At 47.9% G+C, this 21845-nt stretch overlaps 1 protein-coding gene across 1 annotated transcript in view; it reads right to left on the bottom strand.

Annotated features, from left to right (window-relative positions):
• Positions 1-21845, bottom strand: part of MYO5B (myosin VB) — a 145863-nt gene that overhangs the window by 72554 nt on the left and 51464 nt on the right. Inside the window, exons 7-12 of the mRNA XM_066569163.1 lie at positions 20606-20687; positions 16516-16623; positions 14423-14532; positions 12639-12904; positions 7839-7920; positions 6180-6320 (exon numbers count right to left, since the gene is read on the bottom strand). Coding sequence (XP_066425260.1) covers positions 6180-6320; positions 7839-7920; positions 12639-12904; positions 14423-14532; positions 16516-16623; positions 20606-20687 — 789 coding nt within the window. The remainder of the gene's footprint in view (positions 1-6179; positions 6321-7838; positions 7921-12638; positions 12905-14422; positions 14533-16515; positions 16624-20605; positions 20688-21845) is intronic.

The following is a 21845-nucleotide window of genomic DNA, read 5'->3' as shown; positions in this document are numbered from 1 at the left end:
CCGTGAGACCACACACATGAAGTTCTGGTTTATATAAAAGTGAAATTGTTCCTCTTGGGGTCTGAGCGACACCTCTGATGGTAGCTCTTTTATTTTTTAACCAAAAAAAAAAGGATAACTGGATATTTAGGTTAGAAAAAGAGATGGTTCAGAAGAAAAGCCTCAGTCAATATTTAAACTTATATGGGACGAAAGAAACCCTAGAACAACCGTGCAGCAACAGAGAGAGCTCTTGATCATCCATCAGGACTTTACATAGGCCTTTATATGAAAAATGACAGAGGCAATAGGGACAGAGAACAGGAAGATGGAAAACACGAGACAGGTGAGGAATATTTCTTTATGCTGCTCTGAAACAGCCTTTGATTTCATGACAGCAAACCAAAACACACCAGAAGGGTTCTGAACACAGGGAGAAGAAGCATCTCCTGCCAATCCCTGTAATGAGGGTGAATTAAATGCAGCAGCCATTCACACAAGCTGTGCTCTCCCACATTTGTTTATACTTTACAATTTTTAAGTTTAGCCAATTATGGATATACAAAGAAATAACACAGGCTATATATAAATATTGAAAGGCACTTAGCTATGCAATTATATACATATCTTATTTATGCAAGGTAAGACTCGCATGTTTAAACTATGGGGTTATATAAATGTAGATGTGTTTCTTTTCAAGGGTTGTATTTAATATTTGCATGCAAAAACATCCTTTCTGGAGGTATCACTGGGTGCCTCCTGTGCAGGACTAAGCCACAGGTGCAGAGCAAGAGCACTGCAGCCACCCTGAGCCAGATTTATCCTGCATCAGCTTTCTTCCAGGGCATCCACGTTGCTGAAAATCCTGCTTATATCAGAGTTGAACTTCAAAGGCATCGCTCCTGCCTCCCAGAAAGAGGGTTTGCCATACCCTGCTCACCGTCCTGCAGCCTGGGTATTTTTAGCTGCCTGGGAAGTACCTGATAGGGACCAAGTTCCAAAGATAAAAATTAAGGAGGCCATTATCTCTACTATTGTAACAGCTTTTGGTATTACCTTGGCAGTTTGAGGCCCTTAGAGCAACTGAGAAAGTTATTTATGGGCTATCTCACCTTTTTTTTAGGGGATGGGGAAGAGGAAAAGCGACTGCCTTGCAAGTTTTGTACGGAATCTTTAAAAAGGATAAAGCTGATACCAGGAATTGCACAAGGTCACTGCCTGTGCTCCTCTGTCCCCTCCTGTCACAAGCAGGGTCCCTCCCCATCTGGATTCACCTCCCCTGGTGCTGCCAGGAGCTCCTGCCACCACAATCACACCCTCCCACTGCAGCCAGGGCCAGCCCCACAGGATCCATTCTGCATCCCAGCACCAAGAACCCACCAAGAACCCACAGCCAGGGGTGAGGAGATGCTTGGGACTACCTGGACTAAAGGCTGGGACTCTCTCCACCACCACCTCCAACAGAAGGACAATTAAGTGGATAGAAGAAGCAAAGGTCAATAGTTTAAGGTGAAGAAGGGCAGATTTAGATTAGATATTAGGAAGAAATTCCTCCCTGTGAGAGTCTGGTACAGGTTACTCAGCAAAGCTGTGTCTGCTCCATCCCTGGAAGTGTCCAAAGCCAAGCTGGATGGGGCTTGGAGCAACCTGGGACAGTGGAAGGTGTCCCTGCTTCCCTGCCCATGGCAGGGGGTGGGACTGGATGAGGTCCAAGGTTCCTTCCCACCCAAACCATTCAGGTATTCTGTGATTCAGACCTAATGATCTAAAAGCCAACCCTCTGACAACACAGTAGGAACTGCTCACATTTTATTTCTTTACTCCTTAGCACTCCAATACAAGTTAAAGCCTGAAGAGAGCGTGGGCTGCCTCTGCAGAAACACTCCAGAAACACGTTCCGGTGCAAGTGACGCGCCTGACTTTGAAGTCATCAGAGCTGGCAGCTCTGATGGAAGGGAAGGCTGCTCTGCCGCGCATCGGGCGGCCCGCCCCAGAGGAAAGCCCAGGGGTCCAACCTCTGCTCGTGGAGCAGAAATCCCCCCCAGGACAGGAAAGCCATGTGCTAATTCCTGATGTCCAAAAAACTAACGAGTCCAGACAAGGAAAACACATTTGCTCAGATCCCCAGGTCCGCAGCGACGCACAGAGACAGGCGGGGTGGAAAAGCGGTCGGCCAGGAGGGGAGTGCAGCGCTCCTGGCACTCGACAGAAGGACACAGCAAAGGTCAAAGAGCATCTTCTGAACAGCACTAGGAAATGCATTTGGCACATCAGCAGCATAACACAGTGGCGACGTGCCATGGAACACAGCATGGAGCCACAGGGGAGTCAAGAACGCGAGGGAGTTGGGGGGTTTGGTGAGACACATTCCCCCTTGGCAGCCTCAGGGTCAGGCTGCTCCACCAGCAGAAAGACCCCTCACAAATCTTGGACAATGATGACAACTCTGACAAGTGAACCTTCCAATCAGCCTGCTCTTGATTGAACACTTTTGGTTGTACTTAATGGAAATGGACACTTTTTTTTTCATTATTTTTTTCATTCTCACTCCCATGACAAGGCAGAAGCAAGGAAACAGAGAGGTAGCAGGACACCTTATGGAGAAACCTGGGCACCCATGGTAACCTCTGACTGTACTCCCAAACAGAACCACAGAACCACTGAATATCCCAAGCTGAAAGGGACCCATAAGGACCAGCAATGTCCAACTCCTGGCCCTGCACAGGACAGCTCCAAAAATGCCACCCTGTGCCAGAGAGCACTGTTCAAGGCACTCGGGAAGTGTCTGGAAGACAAGCAGCATGCTCACATGGCATGTAGCTTCAATCTGAAAACGAGACAGCTCACCCAGCTTTGACAGAGGCTCAACTGCATTTTTGAGGGTTTCCTGTTTCCTCTAAGGACAATTTAAATCCCTTGGAAAACCAACCCCGACTGGCTGGTCCTCTTCAGAGAGTGCGAGTCATCCCACATGTCTCCTCAGAATTCAAGTCTTCCAAAGTGTGCTGTCCTCCCCATCAAAGTAACTCCCTCCACAAGGGCAACCATATTCTGAAACTATTCCAGATATCCAACCAATCTTCCCAGAACTGGATTTAGAGAAGACAGCCTCCATCTTTCATTCCTTCTGACAGGCTCTACTCCTTTCCCAGATTATTTCCCCCTTGGCCCCATGGTGACTGCACCCACCCTGCATAGCTCACCAAGGGGAGGGTTCTCCTGGATGCCTTTCCACCCTTTCCCACCTCTTTGGGCTCATCAGTTTGTGCTACAGCACATCAGCATCCCAGCACTGTGGTGGCCTTGGCCAGAGCTTCTTCTGAACAGGGGACATGAACTCTCACTGCTCCTCTGGCATCAGAGCAAAACCAAGAGGTCCTAAAAGCTACAGACCCAGGCAGGTGAAACTCCAGTGCAGAAAACAGGGAAAAGGCTCTTTAAGGAGACTCCAGGGTCCCTCAGCAGAATACACAGCTCAGAGAGGTTATAAGGTTTCCCAGGTAGACCAAGGACAAAGGACCAAATGAGCTCCAGAAGCCACCTCCAACCTTAATAATTCTAGAACAGCTTCCAACTCCTATATTACAAAGCTGTTTTAAAAAAAACCAAACATAAGCATCTCTCCTCTGGAGGGGGATTTTTCACAAAACATGGAGTGACAGGACAAGGGGGAATGGCTTCCCACTGCCAGAGGGCAGGGTTAGAGGGGGTATTGGCAAGGAATTGTCACCTGCAAGAGTGGAGGGTGACCAAGTCCAGGCTGGACTGGGCTTGGAGCAGCCTGGGATAGTGGAAGGGGTGGAGCAGGGGGTGGAGCAGGATGATCTTTAAATCTACACCAAACCATTCTGTGATTCTGTGATTCCACAATTCTATATCCTAAAGTATGTTTTAAGAAGTAGGCCTTTTCTCAGTAGCTTTCAGGAGGCAGGTTTAGTCCTTAACACCCCAACCCCAGTTCAAGGGCCCTCTCTTTCACTGCCAATTCTTACGTCAATTTTTCCCTAAACAGCAACAAGACTCTGCTATGACCTCCACTTCCTGAACTGCTTCAGCACATACCCAGCCACCTCCTCTCCAACCACACATTAAGGATAAAAAAAACCCCATACTGTGAAGTGAGAACATTAGTAACAAACCCTCTGCATTTGCACTAATGCTTCATTATGTACCAAATATTCCCCTGGTGCCGTTTCACGTCCCAGAGTGTTTTCATCCTCTGTTAGGTTCTAACAAGGTGGCGTGTAATTACCTTATTGTGGTCCCACCCCAGGAGCTGAAACACTGCCACGGGGGTGGAGGCTTTCATCCATAAACTGCTGCATTCAGCTGACAGGTTTTGCTGAAATTTTCATAAATCTGGAGAACACTTGCAGGTTGTTATAAAAGAGGCGATTACAGGGCCGGTAATGAGGGCCTGTGACTAATGACAGCATCTCCCACTGACAGGTAAACACCCAGATAATTGGGATTTGATGAGAAGAGGGAGGGAATACATCTTGATATGGGGCTTTTGGGGTTGGTTTTTTTGGGGGTTTTTTTTGTATTTTTGTTTGTGGGGGTTTTTTTCGTCAAAAAAAGTATGGACTAAAAAAGTAGCACCAGGTAAATCTACTGCGGGTACGTGGGAGCTGCAATGTCGCCACCAGCAATGCCACCAGCAGCAACCAGTGCCAGGTGCTCCAGAGAGGAGCCAAGGGTGTGACTCCCAACACCAGAGAAACTTCCCTTATGGTCCCCACAGCATCCAGGAGACAGTCTGAGTCTGCAGAATTTAACTGGCTTGACAGCACAGAGAGCAGATTAAATGGTGCTGAATATCAAGCAAATAATCTGACCTCCTTCCAAACCAACACTGACTGAGACGCTGTTTTTAAGGACATAAAATTAAGTGTGATTTGTTCTCATTTTTAAGGAGATTTTGTGAGAGCAGACTTGAAAAGGGCAAAGCCCCACCTCTGGCTCCCCCAAAGACAAAGCCAGAGTGTCTGTAGCTCAGACCAGGGCTGAGCTCATGGGATGTGCAGGCTGGGACAGCCCTGCCATGCCTGGGAAGGCAGCCCTGGTACCTGGAGGGCAGCAAACACTTCACAGGTCACCCCTCTTCCAGACAAACACAGGTGCTACATCCTTGTCCAGGGAAAAAAGCCTGAACAATGGATCCCAACCCTTTCCCTCTGATACAACATGACACTTGTGTTTTTGAGCCACCAGATCTGTCCTGTCCCACAAACCCCACAAGAATTCCTTGGGTCCTTCTTATCACCTTGGCTGTGCTGGTGAGCTGGGCCCTTTATCCACCTCAGCTCTCCCAGCACTTTGTCTCACTCTTCCCTGCCTTTGTTCAGAAACACTCAGGGCCCTCCCACAGTCAGAATGACATTCCCTGGCACAGAACACACCCGAGCCTCAATGGAAACCCTTCCTGAGGACAACCTCACAGCAATACCCCACAGCAACACCAGGCTGAGGCTCCTCAAGGCAGCCACACCCAGCAGGAAGACATCGCCATCCCCTTCCAACAGGACATCCATCTCCAGCATCAAAGAGCTTCAAAACAGGCATCCCAGCTTCCCAAGGAAACCTGCCCTCTGACATTCCTTGTTCCTAGGTATATTTGATTATTCATGGCTGAGCAATGTGTGAACAAGGAGCCCAGCCTTTCTTCTGGATTGTCATCAAGGTTTGCCACTCTGGCTTTTCTTCTCAATTTTCAAACAAGATTTCACTTTGCCCAGTATGAGAGAGAGAGAGGGCAAAAGACAGCAGACTGCTCTCCAACATCACCACTCTGAAGTCTGCACACTAAATGCAATGAGTTTTGCCCTAAAGAGCTGTTGCAAGAAGACAGGTTTCCCCTGAGACAAAATAAGGCTTGAGAGGAGCTCCAGCTCCTTTTGGGCAATGCCAAAGACATCAGGTGAATAGCTGTCCCTCAGCACAGCCAGGCCAGACACACAAGCACTGGCTGTACAGAGTGAGTGCAGGTGCCTGGGTTTGGAGCAAACACATGCCCAGGAGACTCTGAATGTTCCAAACCAAAGCAAATCCCAGCTCAAGCCTACTCTTGCCATGAGCACAGCAGCAACACATGTGAAAGGAGATGTTTACCCACCTGCAAGACACCAGAGATTAAAGCCCATTCTTTGATGTGTTACAGAGACAAAGACACGGGTGAGAAGGTGGGAGGTCCTCCTTACCTTGCACTCTTCATCCAGCAGGTCCAGGATCCCCAGCTTGGCCTCTATCAGGTCTATGCAGGGCTGGTTGTCGTAGAAGTCTATGAGAGTCCAGGGGATTCCCTCCTTCATGTACTCTTCTTGTTCCAACTTAAACACGTGCTGGGAGTGGGAGAAAGCAGAGCCGCTGAGTGTGCGCCCAGCCTGCAGAGCGCAGCCCCTTCCCCCTGTCCCTGCTGGACTTCAGCATTCCATGAGCACACCCAGAGGCTCTAGGTGCCCTCACCTACAGCCCGCACATTCACACAGCCCATTTTCCTGGCCAGGGAAACAAAACCGTCACGACGGGAAACCACGGCGCAGGGAAAAATAAGGCTTGAAATTACTTTCACTACAAAGTGGCTGAAGCTGTCACTGCAACGAGGTGGGAGCCATACACTGGTGTGGCAGTGACACATCTGTCTCTTGGGCTGACAAAAATCCTCCTCTGCTTTATTGCTCTGCTGATTAAAGCAGTGACCTGAAGCGGGTTCACAAGCTGGGAGCCCAGGCAGGGCTGGAAGCCCGTGTCCCCATCTGCGAGCAGGGCTCCACAAAGAGCGCCCATCATCCCACAAGGGATATCAGCAGCAGCATCTGACTGACTCAGGGACACTTCTATTGAAAACTCTGATTTAAAAGAACCTATAATAAAAAAATCTTTGCAAGGCTTACGTATCTCAGACCTCTGCCCAAGCAGATAAATTGTCTCTGGCTATTTCTGAGATACTCCAGAGCATATTAAAAAATGATTTTTCAAATGCACTTTTTTTTTCCCTTCAAAGATAGCTTTTTAAAATCTCTTCAAACATGTCATCTTGGAGCTTGAATTTATAAGCTTCAGAAGTGATAGTTAGACATACCAAGTAAGATATGAATAGTGCAAATACAATCCATAATTTACTTTTCATTTTTAGCAGCAGTGATCTATCTGATGCATTAGATAGACTGCAAATGTTCATGTCCATGCATAAGATATGGCTTCAAAGGGCCAAACTAATCTGCAGTACTTAAATGCTCAAATTTAACAAGTTTTCCCCTGTATCCTGAAATTAACAGTATTTTTTTCCCTACTTACAACCCAAGCAGAAGACAACTCCTTACTGGTTCCATTTCCAGTGAAGGTAAATGTTTGTTTCTAATAAAATAGGAACAGTTCTGGGTTTTGTGAGGCATGTCCAAGTGAAAAGTGGGGAGAGTTTCTAATTCTGTTATTTAATACAGAGTTTTCATCTCACAGGCTTAAGCCATGCTTAATGGGAAGGTTTCCACACCCATAACTTATTTTAATTCACACTGGAAATCAGCATGAGACCACCTAGGTTTTGTTTTAGGATTGAAACAGCACCAAGAAAAAGGCAGATTTCATACTTATTCCGAGCAATATGTGAGCCTTTGCACAAACCACATGCAAATCCATTTCCAGGATCACATTTCTACATCAACTAAGCAACATTTTCCAACTTGATAGGAATATCCAGAACCACTGCAGAGAAATGTCTGGGAGAGGGGCATCCCAAGGATGCACATGATCTGTCCAGGCTGCAGGTGAATGCTGTAGAGCAGAAGCCAGACACACCACAATCCTGCCTAGTTACATTTTCTGCTCGGTTTTATGGAAAATTTCCAAGCTGACCTTACCGAGTTGAACTGCTGCTGGAGCTTTTCGTTGGCATAGTTGATACAGAACTGTTCAAAGCTATTCACTTCAAAAGTTTCAAACCTGCAAAGCAATGAATAAATCAGCATTAGGCGTTGCTTTGTCTCAAAATCTTCTTTTTTAATTTTTTTTTTTTTTTAATTTTTCCTGCAATGGTGCCATCCATGTGACGGGGAGCACTCAAACCTCCTTCCCATTCCTCCTATCCTAAATTTACACTTTTTTCCTCAAAACATCTTTCTTTTCTTGGCACAACTCAAGGGATTCAAGAGGTCCCTCCTGGTACACACGAATGAGACATTTGGCACGACTGCAGCTTCCTGCCCATGAGCTCTGCCTGAGACAAGAAATGTAACTGCCTCTCCTGGGGAAAAATATTATGAAATATTAAGTTCCAAATACATTCACTGCAAAGGTGATGAAGAAACAGTAGCTGCTGTCTTAAAAGACCCAGCATGCTACTTTTAATGGAATTTAATAGAGCAGAAAAAAGAAGGTATTAAATTTGTAATTATAGCTTCTGTACTGCATCCCCGTTAGCACAAAAATTAGACACACGTGAGTAAGCAACTTCTGGAAGGGAGAAGGGGGAAAATGGTGATTTCAGCTCCAACTCCTCATTCTTTAGAGGACCCTTAGAGGGTCCTTGGTGCTGGACTCTGTGATCCACCTCTTCACCAGGACTTCCACAACTCACCAAGCCGAAACATTATCTCACCCTGCCACCGATCAGCTCCAAAAAAAGGCCCAAAAATAGCTTCTTTGTCACAATTAGAAAGGAAAAAATATGCAGTTTTAGTAAGGCAGACTACAGGTAAGGAGCAGGGAGCCAGCAGAGCCCCTGAGGCTGAAGCACACAACACCTAAGGACAGGCACAGGTAGCCAGGCTTGCTCTTAAAACCCAAAGAGGGTATTTTGAGCTACCACTGGGAATTATGTGTTTTATATTTCTATTTTTAAGGCACAGTTGGAAGGGGGAAGGGAAAAAAAGAAGTCTTTGACACATGACTGTAAGGATTAAATCAAGGGGAGAAGTGGGAAGGCTTCCTGTGTTCAATGAGTAAGCTGCTGTAATGATAAATATGTGACTAAATAATTGTTCGGGTAATAGGCACTGTAGGAGCTGGCAGAACAGTCTTTAAACACTGAATGAATGAAGCCCTTTCTTTCCAGCCTCTCTTCCTCATAATTATCAGAACTTCTGCCACTTCCCGAGGACCACCCTGCTGTTACCCAGGCGATGCAGTTGTTCCCCGGGTACTTCCAGGTGACAATGCCATCACCACACAAAATGCCAGAATCCCCGGGGAAATGCAATGCCAAATGGCAAAAGAAAAAGGGGAATGGGAGAAATGAGCTGGTTTTGTGCTTTTATCACCCCCACAGTCCTTGAGGAAACCTGGGACTTCTTTCCCTCTGTGTGTCCAGCAGCTGGTGCCACCTGTGCCAAGCAGAGGATGCTTAACCCATCCCCTTCCCAAAAACTGGGCGTAACAGTCTTTAATGCAACAGAATCTGGTGCCTGGGACAACAAATAATGACACTAAAGACGTGTCATGGCCCTCAGTGGTGGATGTGTCCCTGGAGAGCCCCCTCTGCGCTCGATCCCTCTGTGGTGGTGTAGCTGAGCCAATCTGCACCTCCAGCCCTTGCCACTCAAGGAATGTGGCATCCCAGGACTCTTTGGAAATACCAGCTGCTGCAGGCATGACCACAGCAACAGGGCAAGGAAAGATTTAATTAAAACACAGATGGAGAGGCACCGCGAGCTAGGTGGGAAAAGGCAATGAGGGCAGGAGTCAGTGAGGAAAAGAAATCGGAGTGGAAACTTCTCCCCTTCCGAGACACCAGATGTGATTTATGAACCCTCCCAGTGAGTGCCAGCCGGGGGCAGAGCTGCTGTACAACTCCAGCTCCGAGGGAGATCTCACAAAGCTGCTAATTAAGGGAATCTACTAGCACACTTTGCTAATTGACAAAGCAGATTAGTCGCCAGCCCTACGTGTGTGCACGCCAGGAGGCCCTACCTGCTCAGAGTGACTGCACTGAGGGCAACATCCTGATGGGAAAAGCAAAACAGTGCCTGTTGGGTCTCTATTCATTTTAGTGCACTGTAATCTGGTGGAAAAAATAAACATATTCACCACTCCAGCCCATCACTGTGGGTCCCTGGAAGGCACATCTAGCTTGGGGACAGCTCTTGTAAGTAGATTTTCAAGGAGCAAATGCTGCACTTTGGTTTTTCTGTTGCTCCCCATTCTGCTGGTCTCTCCTAAGTCCTCTGAAGCACCAAGGTTTGTATTAAAATATTTAAAGTTCATGAATAAGTCCAGCACACAGCTGGTTGCCTGGGTGTTCACGTTTCACCTGGCAAACAAGAGGGGGAACAAACCATCCCCACCAAGTCCAGGAGTGCCACATGAATCCACTCTTCTGACTGACTTCAGTATTGGTGCTACAGCAAATAACACCATTTCAATAAATACAGAAAGGCTTTCAGTGCTGCACCCTCTCACCTCAGTGTGAACAGAGAATTAAGGATGCAAAGTCGAGCACTGGAAAGTTGGAAGAAAAACCCTGCAGCTCCTGCACCCTCTGTTTGGATCCCATCCCTAGAAATCCCACCCAGAGGGACAGTCCTTCCCCAGGGGCACTGGGACAGAAGCTCTGAGGATGTCAAGGATGTGCTGTGAAGCTGATGCAGGCTCCCTGCCTTTCCAGCTCAACCCCTCTCCCAAAGGAAAGGACAAAACAACATCCATTTGGGGGGGAAAAAGCATCTGTTAGTTAGAAAAATGCATTAAAGCTCAAAAAACACATGAGTTAGGAGAACCAAACCACTTTAAAGTTCAGCAGAGTCAGGCCATCAACACCCATATTCCCCACATTGTAAATTACTCAGCATTTAGACAGCAACACCCATTTACAAAAGGGATTCATGGTCATTTTAGAACACCAGACTCCCACATGGACATCTTCCCCTGCAAATCTGCCTCTTTAGTAGGACCTACAGGTCCTTGTGGAAAAGCCCTGCTGGTGTCACCAGGGCTGAAAGCCCCTGCTGGCCCACACACTGGACAGGCAGCTGAAGGAGGTTTTTCTTCCACACTAACAGATTTTCAAGCCCAGCTTAATCTTTCATGAGCTTTATCCTCAAGCCTCCTTTCATTCAGATTTCTGAAAGTCTGATCCTCTAATTCAGGCATCCAATTTTCTGTATGGACCCACCATCACCCACAGGGCTCCATCTCAAAGCTTTACTTGTCACACTCCGGCCTGCACAAGTTTCTGTGGGGGAAAACAGCTTCTCTATCTCATAGAAAAGAGATGGGAAACAGCTTCTCTATCTCCTACAGCCTTTGAACCAGACTGTACTGTATTTAAGATCTTCCCAAGTGAGCCCAGAATGTTACAAACCGGAGAGAACAACCTCAAGCCATTCCCACTGAAATCCCAAACCAAAGAGAACTGTGTGGTTATAATCCTTGATAGCAGTGCTCCTGCAAACATTGCCACATGACAGCAGCTATGGATGGAGACCAGCAACCAGGGGGGCTGCACTGCTGCTCCAGCACTTTCTGGCATCCTTTCTGCTGCTCTGGTTGTCCAGATGTCAAAACTATCATCCCAAACACCAGTAGCTGTAGAAACTTCATGGGAGGGTTTGTACACAAGACCCAGTTCCAGCAATTGTGTGAGTGTTTTAGCCCTAAAATCCCACTGCTTGTTTGTTCTGATCCAGAACTGCTTTGGCAGGATTTCATTCTCAGCTTGAGGCTCTCCTAGAGCTGACAGACCTTCAGAGGACACAGGATTGGGGACTGAGCAAGCACAGTGACTGCCCTGGGTTAGAGACTGGCTCCTGGAGCAGCTGCAACTTGTCCATTCCCCCTTCCCCTCCAAAACAGGAGCAATTCAGCACCTGGATGTGGTCAGGAGAACAGGAGACCACTGCTGTCCCACTGAGAACCACAGAATCCCAGAAGGGTTTGGGTTGCAAGGGACCTTTTAGGGTCATCCAGTCCCCACATGCAGGGACACCTTCCACTGTCCCAGAAAAAAAAGGTGTTGGAAAACTGGAGGGTAAAACCCAAACCCACAAGTTCTCTTTCCTTTTCCACCCCACAACTGACAGAATCCCTTCCTTTCTCCTCCATCTTCTTCTGCTTCTTTGCAGCACTTCAGCTAAATTGAGCTCAGACAACTCTCACATCCCTCTTCTACCACCACTCAGGATGACAAACCAGGCAGTAACAGGTACCAGAACAATTTTAAAGCAGCTCACAGCCCCTGAGGGCACAGGCTGCAAGATTTGGAAGAGCTTTTTGCACCTGACATCCCCACCACAGGTTCCCAAGCCCCTCTGAAAGCTCTCATTGCACCAGGGCCCTGCAGCAGTGGCTTCACAGATGAAGTGAAGGAGTGTCCTCAAACCCCACAGCAAGGTGAGGCAGTCTTTGCTCTCCACAGCAGCACCTTTATCCCAGCTCCTCTTTAAGGTTGCTTTAAACAGCACAGGAGACAGGAACTCCAGATGGGAAAGGCATGGGAGGTAAATCCCAGAACCCAGTGCTCACACAGACCATTTTGTGCTGAGGGCTGCACACTCTGAAGGAGGATCAAAACTGCAAACCACACAGTACTTTTTTTTTTTTTTTTGTGCTCCTTTCCATCATTCCCACCACCTGCCCCCAGACAAAGCAGGGTGTGCTTTGCAGGAAGGTGAAGACAAGCTGTAAAGGAGTCACAGGGCAGCCCGGGGAGCTGAGGAGGTGCCTACCCGTAGATGTCGAGCACGCCGATGAAGGAGTGCTGCTTCACAGTGGTGTGCAGGGCCTTGTTGATGTGCTGCACGATCCAGTTGAAGAGCTGGGCATAGATGTGCTTGGCCAGGGCGTTCCTGGCGTTCACCACCTGGTGCAGGGACATGCTCTTCACGTAGGTCTCGGCCGTGGTGACGAGCTTGCGGTGGCAGAGCCAGTGCTGCATCTGGTTGTGCTCCACGCCCAGCAGGCTGCAGAAGCTGCTCAGGTGCTCGTCCTCGCTCTGGGAGGGAGGTAGGGGGGGGACCAGAAGTAAAGTCAGCAGGTTGGTGACACCCAAAAGAGGCATTTTGACACCCAAGTTCACAGCTCTGCGCAAGGAACGGTGGGGTTTGTAACTGTCTAGGAAAGCTGTGTCTCTGTGGGGGGACGGGAGTGGGAATGCAGTGACGCCCATCAGATGTGGGAGTCCTCGTGGACAGGGTGGGACAGCTCACACAAAGCTCTGGATGGTGCTACCTGGCCCTGCTCTGGTTATCCTTGAGCTCTCAGCTTTCACAAAAAGCACATTTCCACAGCAAAAAGAATTCTCCACTCCTCCTCAAGCTGCAGCTACACCCTGCCCCAGAGAAATCCTGATTGTGCCTCAGACTAAAGCTTAGGGTATGCCAGGACACCATGCCTTTTACAAAATAGCTCCATCCTGAATAGCAAAGCAATAAATCGTGCATTACCAGAAGGGCTTAGGCTTTGCACAATTAATAAAATGAAATGTGAACTTCATTTTCTTTAGTGCAATGTATTTCCCCCCTCTGAAATTAAGACAAAGCAGTTCTGAGTCTCTATTGTGGTCAGACAGCAGGCTCTGCCTTTTGGAAAACAAGAAAACAATTTCCCCCTCCCCTGTGAAATAATACATATCTATAGGAAGTAAATTGTTTCCAGTTAGGTAAGTGTACTTAGAAACACTGGATGGGGTTGGGGATGCAGAAAAAAAGTGCATTTTACAAGAATTCTAGGATGTTTTATTGCTACAATACCTTTTTGACCAGAGTCAAGGTTGTACCAGAATTGATTTAATACCTTGCAATTATATTTGAAGGTAATTAAACAACATGAGCTTCATTAACAGAACTCAACATTGTTGAAGCAGGCAGCCTTCACATATCCATGTTGCCAAATATCAAGTAAATTACCTCTAGCATCTCACACTGAACACCACATTATCTCTAGGGTAACACTGAAGTGTGTGCAGAACCCTTTTAATACTTTAATTAGGAACAAACGACCCAGCCTGGGATGCAGTGATAATTTACAAGACAGTATTTTCCATATAATTGCTTTACTTTTCCCCACCTCTGAACAAACACAGAAACAGAAAAACTGCCTCTAAGGTGTCTTTAGTGTTCCTTATTTTTGCTAATTAACCACGCAGTGCTCCTTTGGCCAAGTTACAAGCAACAGCTTCATGGCTTTGCCTGGAGGAAAGTGGTTGTAAAGCATCACACCTTGTGCTGGTGGTGTCACCATCAGTGTCATAAGTCCCCAAGACCCTGCACTGGGTGCTCTAAGGAAGCAGGAAGAGCTAAGGTGGGTTGGGATGTCAGGAATACGAGCAGTTTTTGAACAACCTCGCTTGCAGGCTGGCTAGAGAGGAGGAAAAATGCATTATTTCCCAGGACAAACAGAGCAACTAGGAACTTGTGATGTGCTTTCAAAAAAAGGCCAAGGAAGCCAGGAGGAAAAGGGCTTTCCTGAGCACACCAAGCTCCCCACGTGGGAGCTCCTGAGGGTCACCTACCGATATACTGCAGACCTCCCCGTCTCGCTCCCCTTGGATCTTCAAGTTCCCCAGGTGCAGAATGGCAGCAATTATCCTAAAAATGGTCATCTGGTGAGACTCCTTCACTCCTGCGGGAACAATTGACAGCTGATTGTCACAAAGGAAAATGAAACATGATGTTAAGTTTATTTGAAAGTGCTTGCAGTGTTTGATTTCCTTCCGAGGCAATTGGTTTTCAGAATCATGAGGCTTCTCCCAGCAAATACACCATAAACTCTCAATTTTAACATGGGTGGGTTTAATACACTCAAGCCCAAGGATGCAGTGAACAATCAGGATCAGAGTTACAGGGGCTCTGCAGCCTTCACAGAACAAGGAGTTGCTCATCTGTCATCACAGTCCGCTGACAACTGAAGCACACAAATTACAAATTACACTTATTGCCAATGTCCCACAAAAAAAAGGGAAAATTAAAGCCCTGCACAACACCCCCACACTGGTGGCACAGCTGGATGCAGCAAATCACCAGGGAGGGGATGGGGAACTCTGTCTTACCCTCCCCAGTGTCTCCACAAGAGACACTTGTGGGTCTTTACTGAGAGTGTAAGATGCTATTGTTTTATATATGTTATTTATATATTGCTTTATCTATTTTTCTTTACAGGCATTCCCAGCAGGAGCTTTGCTCAGCAGCAGCCCACACATGGCCTTCTTGCCGTATCTTGCATTTTTTTAACATCCCAGCTGGGTTTCTGTGTCCCTTTTGTGCTCAAGGCTGGTGTCCTCATTATCCACCCAAGGTCTGAGACATCACCTGCTGGTTTCTGAATTATCCAGAGCCTCCCTTTCTCTCTCTCTCTCTCGGGACATTTCTGTTATCAGCACAGTGAGAAATGTTTCAAGGTTACTAAAAGCAGCAATGCTCTGCTCTTACTCAGGACTCTTAACTGGAGTTAAGCCTGGCTAGGATTGGGGATTTACAGACAAATTTGACTTCTTGTTACACACAAAAAGGCAAGACTGGAAACTGTAGCAGCAATTTCACCAGGCCATGAACAGAAGCAGAGCTGGGAAACACTGGAGGAAAATGAGGAAAAGCAGAGAGAGAGGAACACGTGCAGAACAGAAAATCATCATCAGACTGGCCCCAGAGGAAGGTGCTCTCACAGGGCTTCCCAGGGACCAGCAAGGAGACAGGGGAGCTGCTTGGGGAGCCAGAGGAGGGGACCAAAGAAAGACTACACATGCCAGGGGGATGGGGGACAGCTCCCTGGGGATTACAGTCCTGTGGGCAAGTTTGGAGCAAGCAGGAATCATATTGATTTGAGTAGGTAACAAGAACTCAAGCTGAACAAGAGGAGGGTAAAGATAAGACCCCAAAGAGAAAGAGATGAGGCCCATCTTAAACACAAAGAGGACAAATTTTGGGGAAACAAGTGCAGCGCTACAGCTTGCAGTGAGTCCCCACACTCACTGCAGGCACAGCAGGTCAGGGGATTTCACAGACAACTCTAAATATCATGAGCTCCCCTCCCATCCTGTGAAATGGAGCCAAGGGGCACTGAGACTGACCAGGATTTATAAACACGGTTTCAGATAAATACAAATACACTGGGCAAGTTTTCCCTTCCAGATTGTTTTTCCTTTAACAGCTCTGCTCCCCTGCTGCCAGCACGGGGGCTGGACACAGCCACAGCTCCTGCAGCTGCGGTGTGCATGTGGGCTCTGCACAGCAGGGATGTACTCAGCTCATTATTTCCAGGAATCAGCTACCCAGCGCAGCGCTGTGATCCAACAAGTGACATCACCCTCCACCACAACACAGACTGAGCTGCACAGTAATAGCTCTTCTCCTGCTCGTAAACAGGGTAAAAAATAGCAAGTCAATACTGCAGCCCTGCTTTGACTTCAGAATTGTTTCTCTTAAATTCTGCATCCCTGTCTATTTCACTGCTGCTCCACAGACAGCTGCTAGAAACACTTCTGCAGCTCCTACTAAAGAGCAAAGTAAAGCCAACTAGGTCAACAGGAACATTATAATTCAGGCAAAACACTGAGAGCAATTGCGAGAAGCTTCTGCCGGGCAGGCTTCAAGCAGAGCAACTCCTTACCAAGCAGGGTGAAGGCATGTCTGGTTTTCTCAAAGTCATCAGCATCGTCCACGCCATCGATGGATGTGTCACCTCCCTGAGAAGTGTAGAAAAAGTCTTCGGCACAAGCTAGGAGAGAAGAAAGAGGAGGAAAAGGTGAGCAAGCAGTCCTCCCCACTGTCTCAATTGAGTCAGGAACGGATAATAAATAACAGAGTTTCCAGGTCAGAAGTTAAGAGGCTAGAAACCCCATGTTTATTGGAGCCCCTTCTTTTATACACTGTTTCAATACAGGGAGACCTGATTGGTCATTTAATCAACACATTTCACATGATTGGCTAATTAAGAAGACACCCTTTGGTAGATGTCTTATGAGAAAAACAACTTGTTGAAAACACCACCTGCAGATAGTTTACAATTCTTTCTCTCCACCTCCCTAAAACTTCCCAGACCAATTCACGGGAAATCTTATCTACCTTTCTCCCCAGACCAATCCATGGGAAAGCTTATTTAGCTTTCTCCCCAGACCAATCCATGGGAAAGCTTATCTAGTTTTCTCTCTCTCTGCCCAGACTGTGGTTTCCACACCCCACTGCAGCACTCCCCCGAATGGGCACTGGATGCTCCCTGTGCCCCATCCCTGAAGGACACCTGTGTCCTGTGAACCACAGTTTGCTCAGGGGTGGATGAAGCAGAACCTTGGTAAGTGGCTGTAGCTGCTTCCTGCAGTGGTGGAACCTTTTCTGCATGCACAGCAAGTGCAGTCAGGGCAGCACTGTGCTGTATCTGGGATTCTAGTAACAGCTCCATCACATGGGGGAAGACCATTCCAAACACTGAGGTGAACTCCTTTCAGTAATTCCTCATCCTGTTTTACACATCCATGACCAATTCAGGTATTTTAACACCTTTTCTACACAAAGCCTTAATCCTTGGGAGCAAAGGGAATGGAGAATGGCTCACGGTGCCTGCATTACGCCACTTGAACATCTGTGCTCTAGCAAAGTTACTCTAGGATGACACCAATAAATCCTGTGGAGACTGAGAGGCATTTCCAATGCAAACACAACAAGAGATTGCAGGATTTGTGTCCACGTAAGAAAGCTGCTCATGTAATCCCCCTCCTTAAAACAAGGCCCCCCAGGAGGCCCAGAGCAGGGAGATGTGTGCCCACGGCTGCTGCTGAGCCCTGGCACTGCCAGAGCTTTTCCCTGCAAGGGCTGGGGGAGCCCAGCCCCTGGAGAGCCTCCCCACCCCACCCAGAATCAGTTCTCAGCCCCAGCCTGAGCCTGTTTTGAACTGAGTAGGAGTCATTAGCCAAAACCCACTCATTAACACGCACAAACATATTTCCCAAGCGTGGTGAATAGAGAGAAAAATCCTACTGTGTTCCACACCAGCCTAGTGGTAACCTTTAAAACACTGCAATCTGCATTTTTCTTGACTCAAATTGCCACCAGAAGCTCCCCCTCCCTTCCCAGGCCTCCCACAGGCTTCTGCATTAGCTGTACTTTCAGGCTGTAAAGAAAAACATTTGATTCCTTTTGGCAGACAAAGCCCTGCAACCCTGAGATCTCAGTAATTTCACTCATTGCCGGTGCATCAGGAACAAGGGGCAGAAAATGCTGATTGGGGTCAGGCAGACAATGTCCCTCCTGGTCCCCCAGCACAAGAGGAGCCCACCCAGCCCATGGTGGAGCACATCACACTCACAGCCTGGTGCTGCTGCTGGTGGCTGATGGGACCAGGACCTCAGCTTTCAATTTTCAACATTCACACTGGGATCTGCTCCTGCCTCAAGTCATCCCTGGTATAACTGACTCCAATCTCTGTATTTCAAGATCTCTGTAATTATTTTAACCACATAAACCCTTTGATTCACTGCAAACAAATAAAACACATTTCTGCCTTGCACCACTGCCCAAGCATCATTTAGCCAGACACTGCACTTCAAAAGGCACTTGCATTGCACATCACCATTTAAAGTCAAATATTTACTTTCTAGTTTAAAATTAAGCCCTTTAGGATCACTCTGACTGAAGCCAACACTGGTTTGCTCTGCTGGACTCCTGTATATTTAGAGACTCCTTTTGTTTTCCAGCATCTTGCAACATAAAAGGAAGTAATGACAATTCTCTGTTTGTGTAAGACCCAAAGGAGAAGCAATAGCTGCTGGTTTTCAGATGGAAAAATATAGATCCTCCTCCATGAGTAATAAATAAAAAGTGGATTTTCACATCAAAACACCTCTTGTTTTGTGTAAGCCTTGGGAAGACAAGATTGACAGGTAAGTACAGCTCACACAAGGAAATAAATCTGAGTTCTGACTAGTCATCTTCAAGCAGGCCAGTAAATCCAAGGCAAAGCTGGAAATTAAAAACATCACTCAAAAGAAAGGAAAAGAAGTGAATTGTGCACCTCTGCACCCACAGCCCACTGCCCAGCCCCAGCAATCCCACAGGCAAGGGCTGAGCCTGTGTCACACCAACAGGAGCAGCTCACGGACCCACATCCCCATACCCACCGAGCCCGTGAGCAGCCCCACATCTGACAGCCCCCAAAACATTTTGGGGAGGCTTTTTCCAGCTATTGCAAGGTGAGAGGGCAGGAAGCACCAAGGGCACACCCCTTCACCTTTGGAAAGAGCTGCTTCTCCAACACCCGCTGGACACCTGGGCATGCTGTGACACAGCAAATGCAAAGTGCCACAGAGAGCAGCTGGAGACTGACAGGCACTGGCACCAAATTTTGATTAGAAAGGACCCAAGAAGTCTTCCTTGCAACTAATGGCCCTGGCACCCACTCCTCCTGCACTGCCAGCTGTTGCCGTTACACATTCATCCCTGAGATGCTGAAGCTGAGCCACAGTCACAACTGCACAAACGTGTCCTGGGTGATGCGCCAGGACAGCAAAGGCTCTCAGCCTGCACTCCCGCCAGTCACACAAACACAGACGATGCTTTTAGAGAGCTGTGATGAGTAAGACTGGTATTTCCCCTGATCCACATGTTCCCAAGGAGAGAGCAGTGGTTTCACAGCTGGAGCTCTCACATGTCAACTCATCTCCCAGAAGGAGCTGAAACAGTTTGTGTCTGAATTTTAAGATGCCAGCAAACATCATCGTTACCCAGGGTATGTTTTTTAAAAATGAAGCACATAAATATGGCATAAACTCTTGAAAAGGGTCCATGTGATGTGCTCTGTGAGAGCAATGTGCCTACCGTGACCCAAAAGGTCATTAAGACAAGCTCAGAATTACCTAGAAACTGAAATCCCCTCTCTTCATCTGCCATTCCACTGTAGTGTGGATGGCAGCTTCTGCAAGACCCTGTGGTGGGATCAGAACCTGCCTTGCTCCCTGTTCAAAATAGGTTAAAAGCCTGGTTTAAACCTTGCTTTTCCCTCTAAGCAACAGCAAATATTCAAGATTAAAAAATAATTAAAATTCATCCCTGCACCACCTGCTGTGAGTTCAAACCCTCTGAATCAAGTGTTCTACTGAGGCTTTGCTGCAAATCCTGGGGGAAAAACCCAACCCACTCCAGGAGTTAGCCATTAAAAAGAAAGAAACATCATTAATTCAAAGGACACAACCGCTCCTGCCAAGACACTGGCCAGATCAGTCCACACTCACATCTGATTTAAAGCACACACCTTATGCAAGGTTGGTACAATATTAACACATGATCTCCCTGCATCAGCTGGCAAACACCACAGCAATGTAGCTTCACCTCAGCTGAAACTACGGCAGTTTCACTGCTGATTTTTACAAGATCATGGAATCACAAAATGGTTTGGGTTGGAAGGGACACTTTCCGCTGTCTCAGGCTGCTCCAAGCCCCACCAACCCAGCCCCAGACATTCCCAGGGACCTGGGGGCAGCCACAGCTTCTGGGGGCACCCACACTCACCCAAGGTGCCACATCCCTGGAGATGGGCTGAGCAAACTTGTGCTCCACCCAGCAGCAGAGCCCTGCAGTCTCATCCCCCTGCCCTCCTCCCAGGGCACACAGCCTCCCCAGGGACCTGCATTTCTGACCCCACCACCTTCCCCTGCTGCCCTCAGGCCCAGGCAGCAGCCAGCAGGGCACAGGGATGTGCCAGCACTTACTGAGTCCAAGGTCTTTGAATTCTGGGAGGCTTGAGGAGGCACAGAGCTGGTAGAAGATGTGGTAGTTGCGCTCGTCCTCTGCCTGTGGGGAAACACTGAGTTACCAGAGGCACAGAGGGGTCACAGCAGTGCTCCCACCCTTCACACCGAGCCCAGGGCCACCCTGGTCCCATCCCCTGCCTCTCACCACCGAGACCTGTCAGTGACACCAACACAAGGACATTTTCCTTGCCACCTGGGAGGAAGGAGGTGCTGAACCTGACCAACACACACTGCCCATCAGGCAAAGAAAGTAAATAACTCTGTATTACCTTCCACATCTTATCACTCTCTGGATGAATGAAGCAGCAAGCACTGAGTTGCAAACCCACAGTAATATAAAAGAAGGTGGCTTACTCTTCATGGCTTCTCAAAATTGTCAGGTTTTTAAGGTTTTTGTAGTTGGAGCACTCTTTTTTTGTGTAAGGACAAAATTTTTGCAGTAGCTTCTGATCTACATCCCAAGCAGAAACTAAGAAAGCCTCTCCTTAGCCTGCACAAGAAACCCAAGGTATGGGCTCTGGCAGACCTCAGCCTTCTCAGCCCCTCTCCTGCCCTTCTTCATCTTCAAAACTGAACATCGCTGCCTCCATTTGTCCTCCCTGGCTCCTTATCTAACAAGTCTCCCAGGTACACCTTAGCCCAGGACAAGGTTCATCAGGTTGGAATCTTAAAGAACTCCAAGACTGAGTCCAAAAGACACATCTGGAAGCTGTGTCCACCAAGAAAGCGACAGGAGAAGGGAAAACAGCCTCAAGTTGTGCCAGGGGAGGTTTAGGCTGGCTATCAGGAACAATTCCTCCATGGAAAGGGCTGTCCAGCCCTGGCACAGCTGCCCAGGGCAGTGGTGGAGTCCCCACCCCTGAAGGGGCTTAAAAGCCATGTGGAGGTGACACTTGGGGATGTAATCACAAAGAGGCTAGAAAAGGACTTTGTACAAGAGCATGGGGGGACAGGACAAGGAGCAATGGCTTCCCATGGACAGAGAGTGGGTTTAGGTTGGATATTGGCAATTAGGAATTGCTGGCTGGGAGGGCAGGCCCTGGCCCAGGGTGCCCAGAGCAGCTGTGGCTGCCCCTGGATCCCTGGCAGTGTCCCAGGCCAGGCTGGATGGGGCTTGGAGCAGCCTGGGACAGTGGAAGGTGTCCCTGCCCATGGAAGGGGGCGAATGAGGTGATCTTTAAAATCCCTTCCCACCCAA

The sequence above is a fragment of the Molothrus aeneus genome, chromosome Z (genome assembly GCF_037042795.1).
Source record: "Molothrus aeneus isolate 106 chromosome Z, BPBGC_Maene_1.0, whole genome shotgun sequence".
Classification (NCBI taxonomy): Eukaryota; Metazoa; Chordata; class Aves; order Passeriformes; family Icteridae; genus Molothrus; species Molothrus aeneus.
Note: the sequence above shows the minus strand (reverse complement) of the source record. Positions and strands in the feature narration are given on the sequence as shown.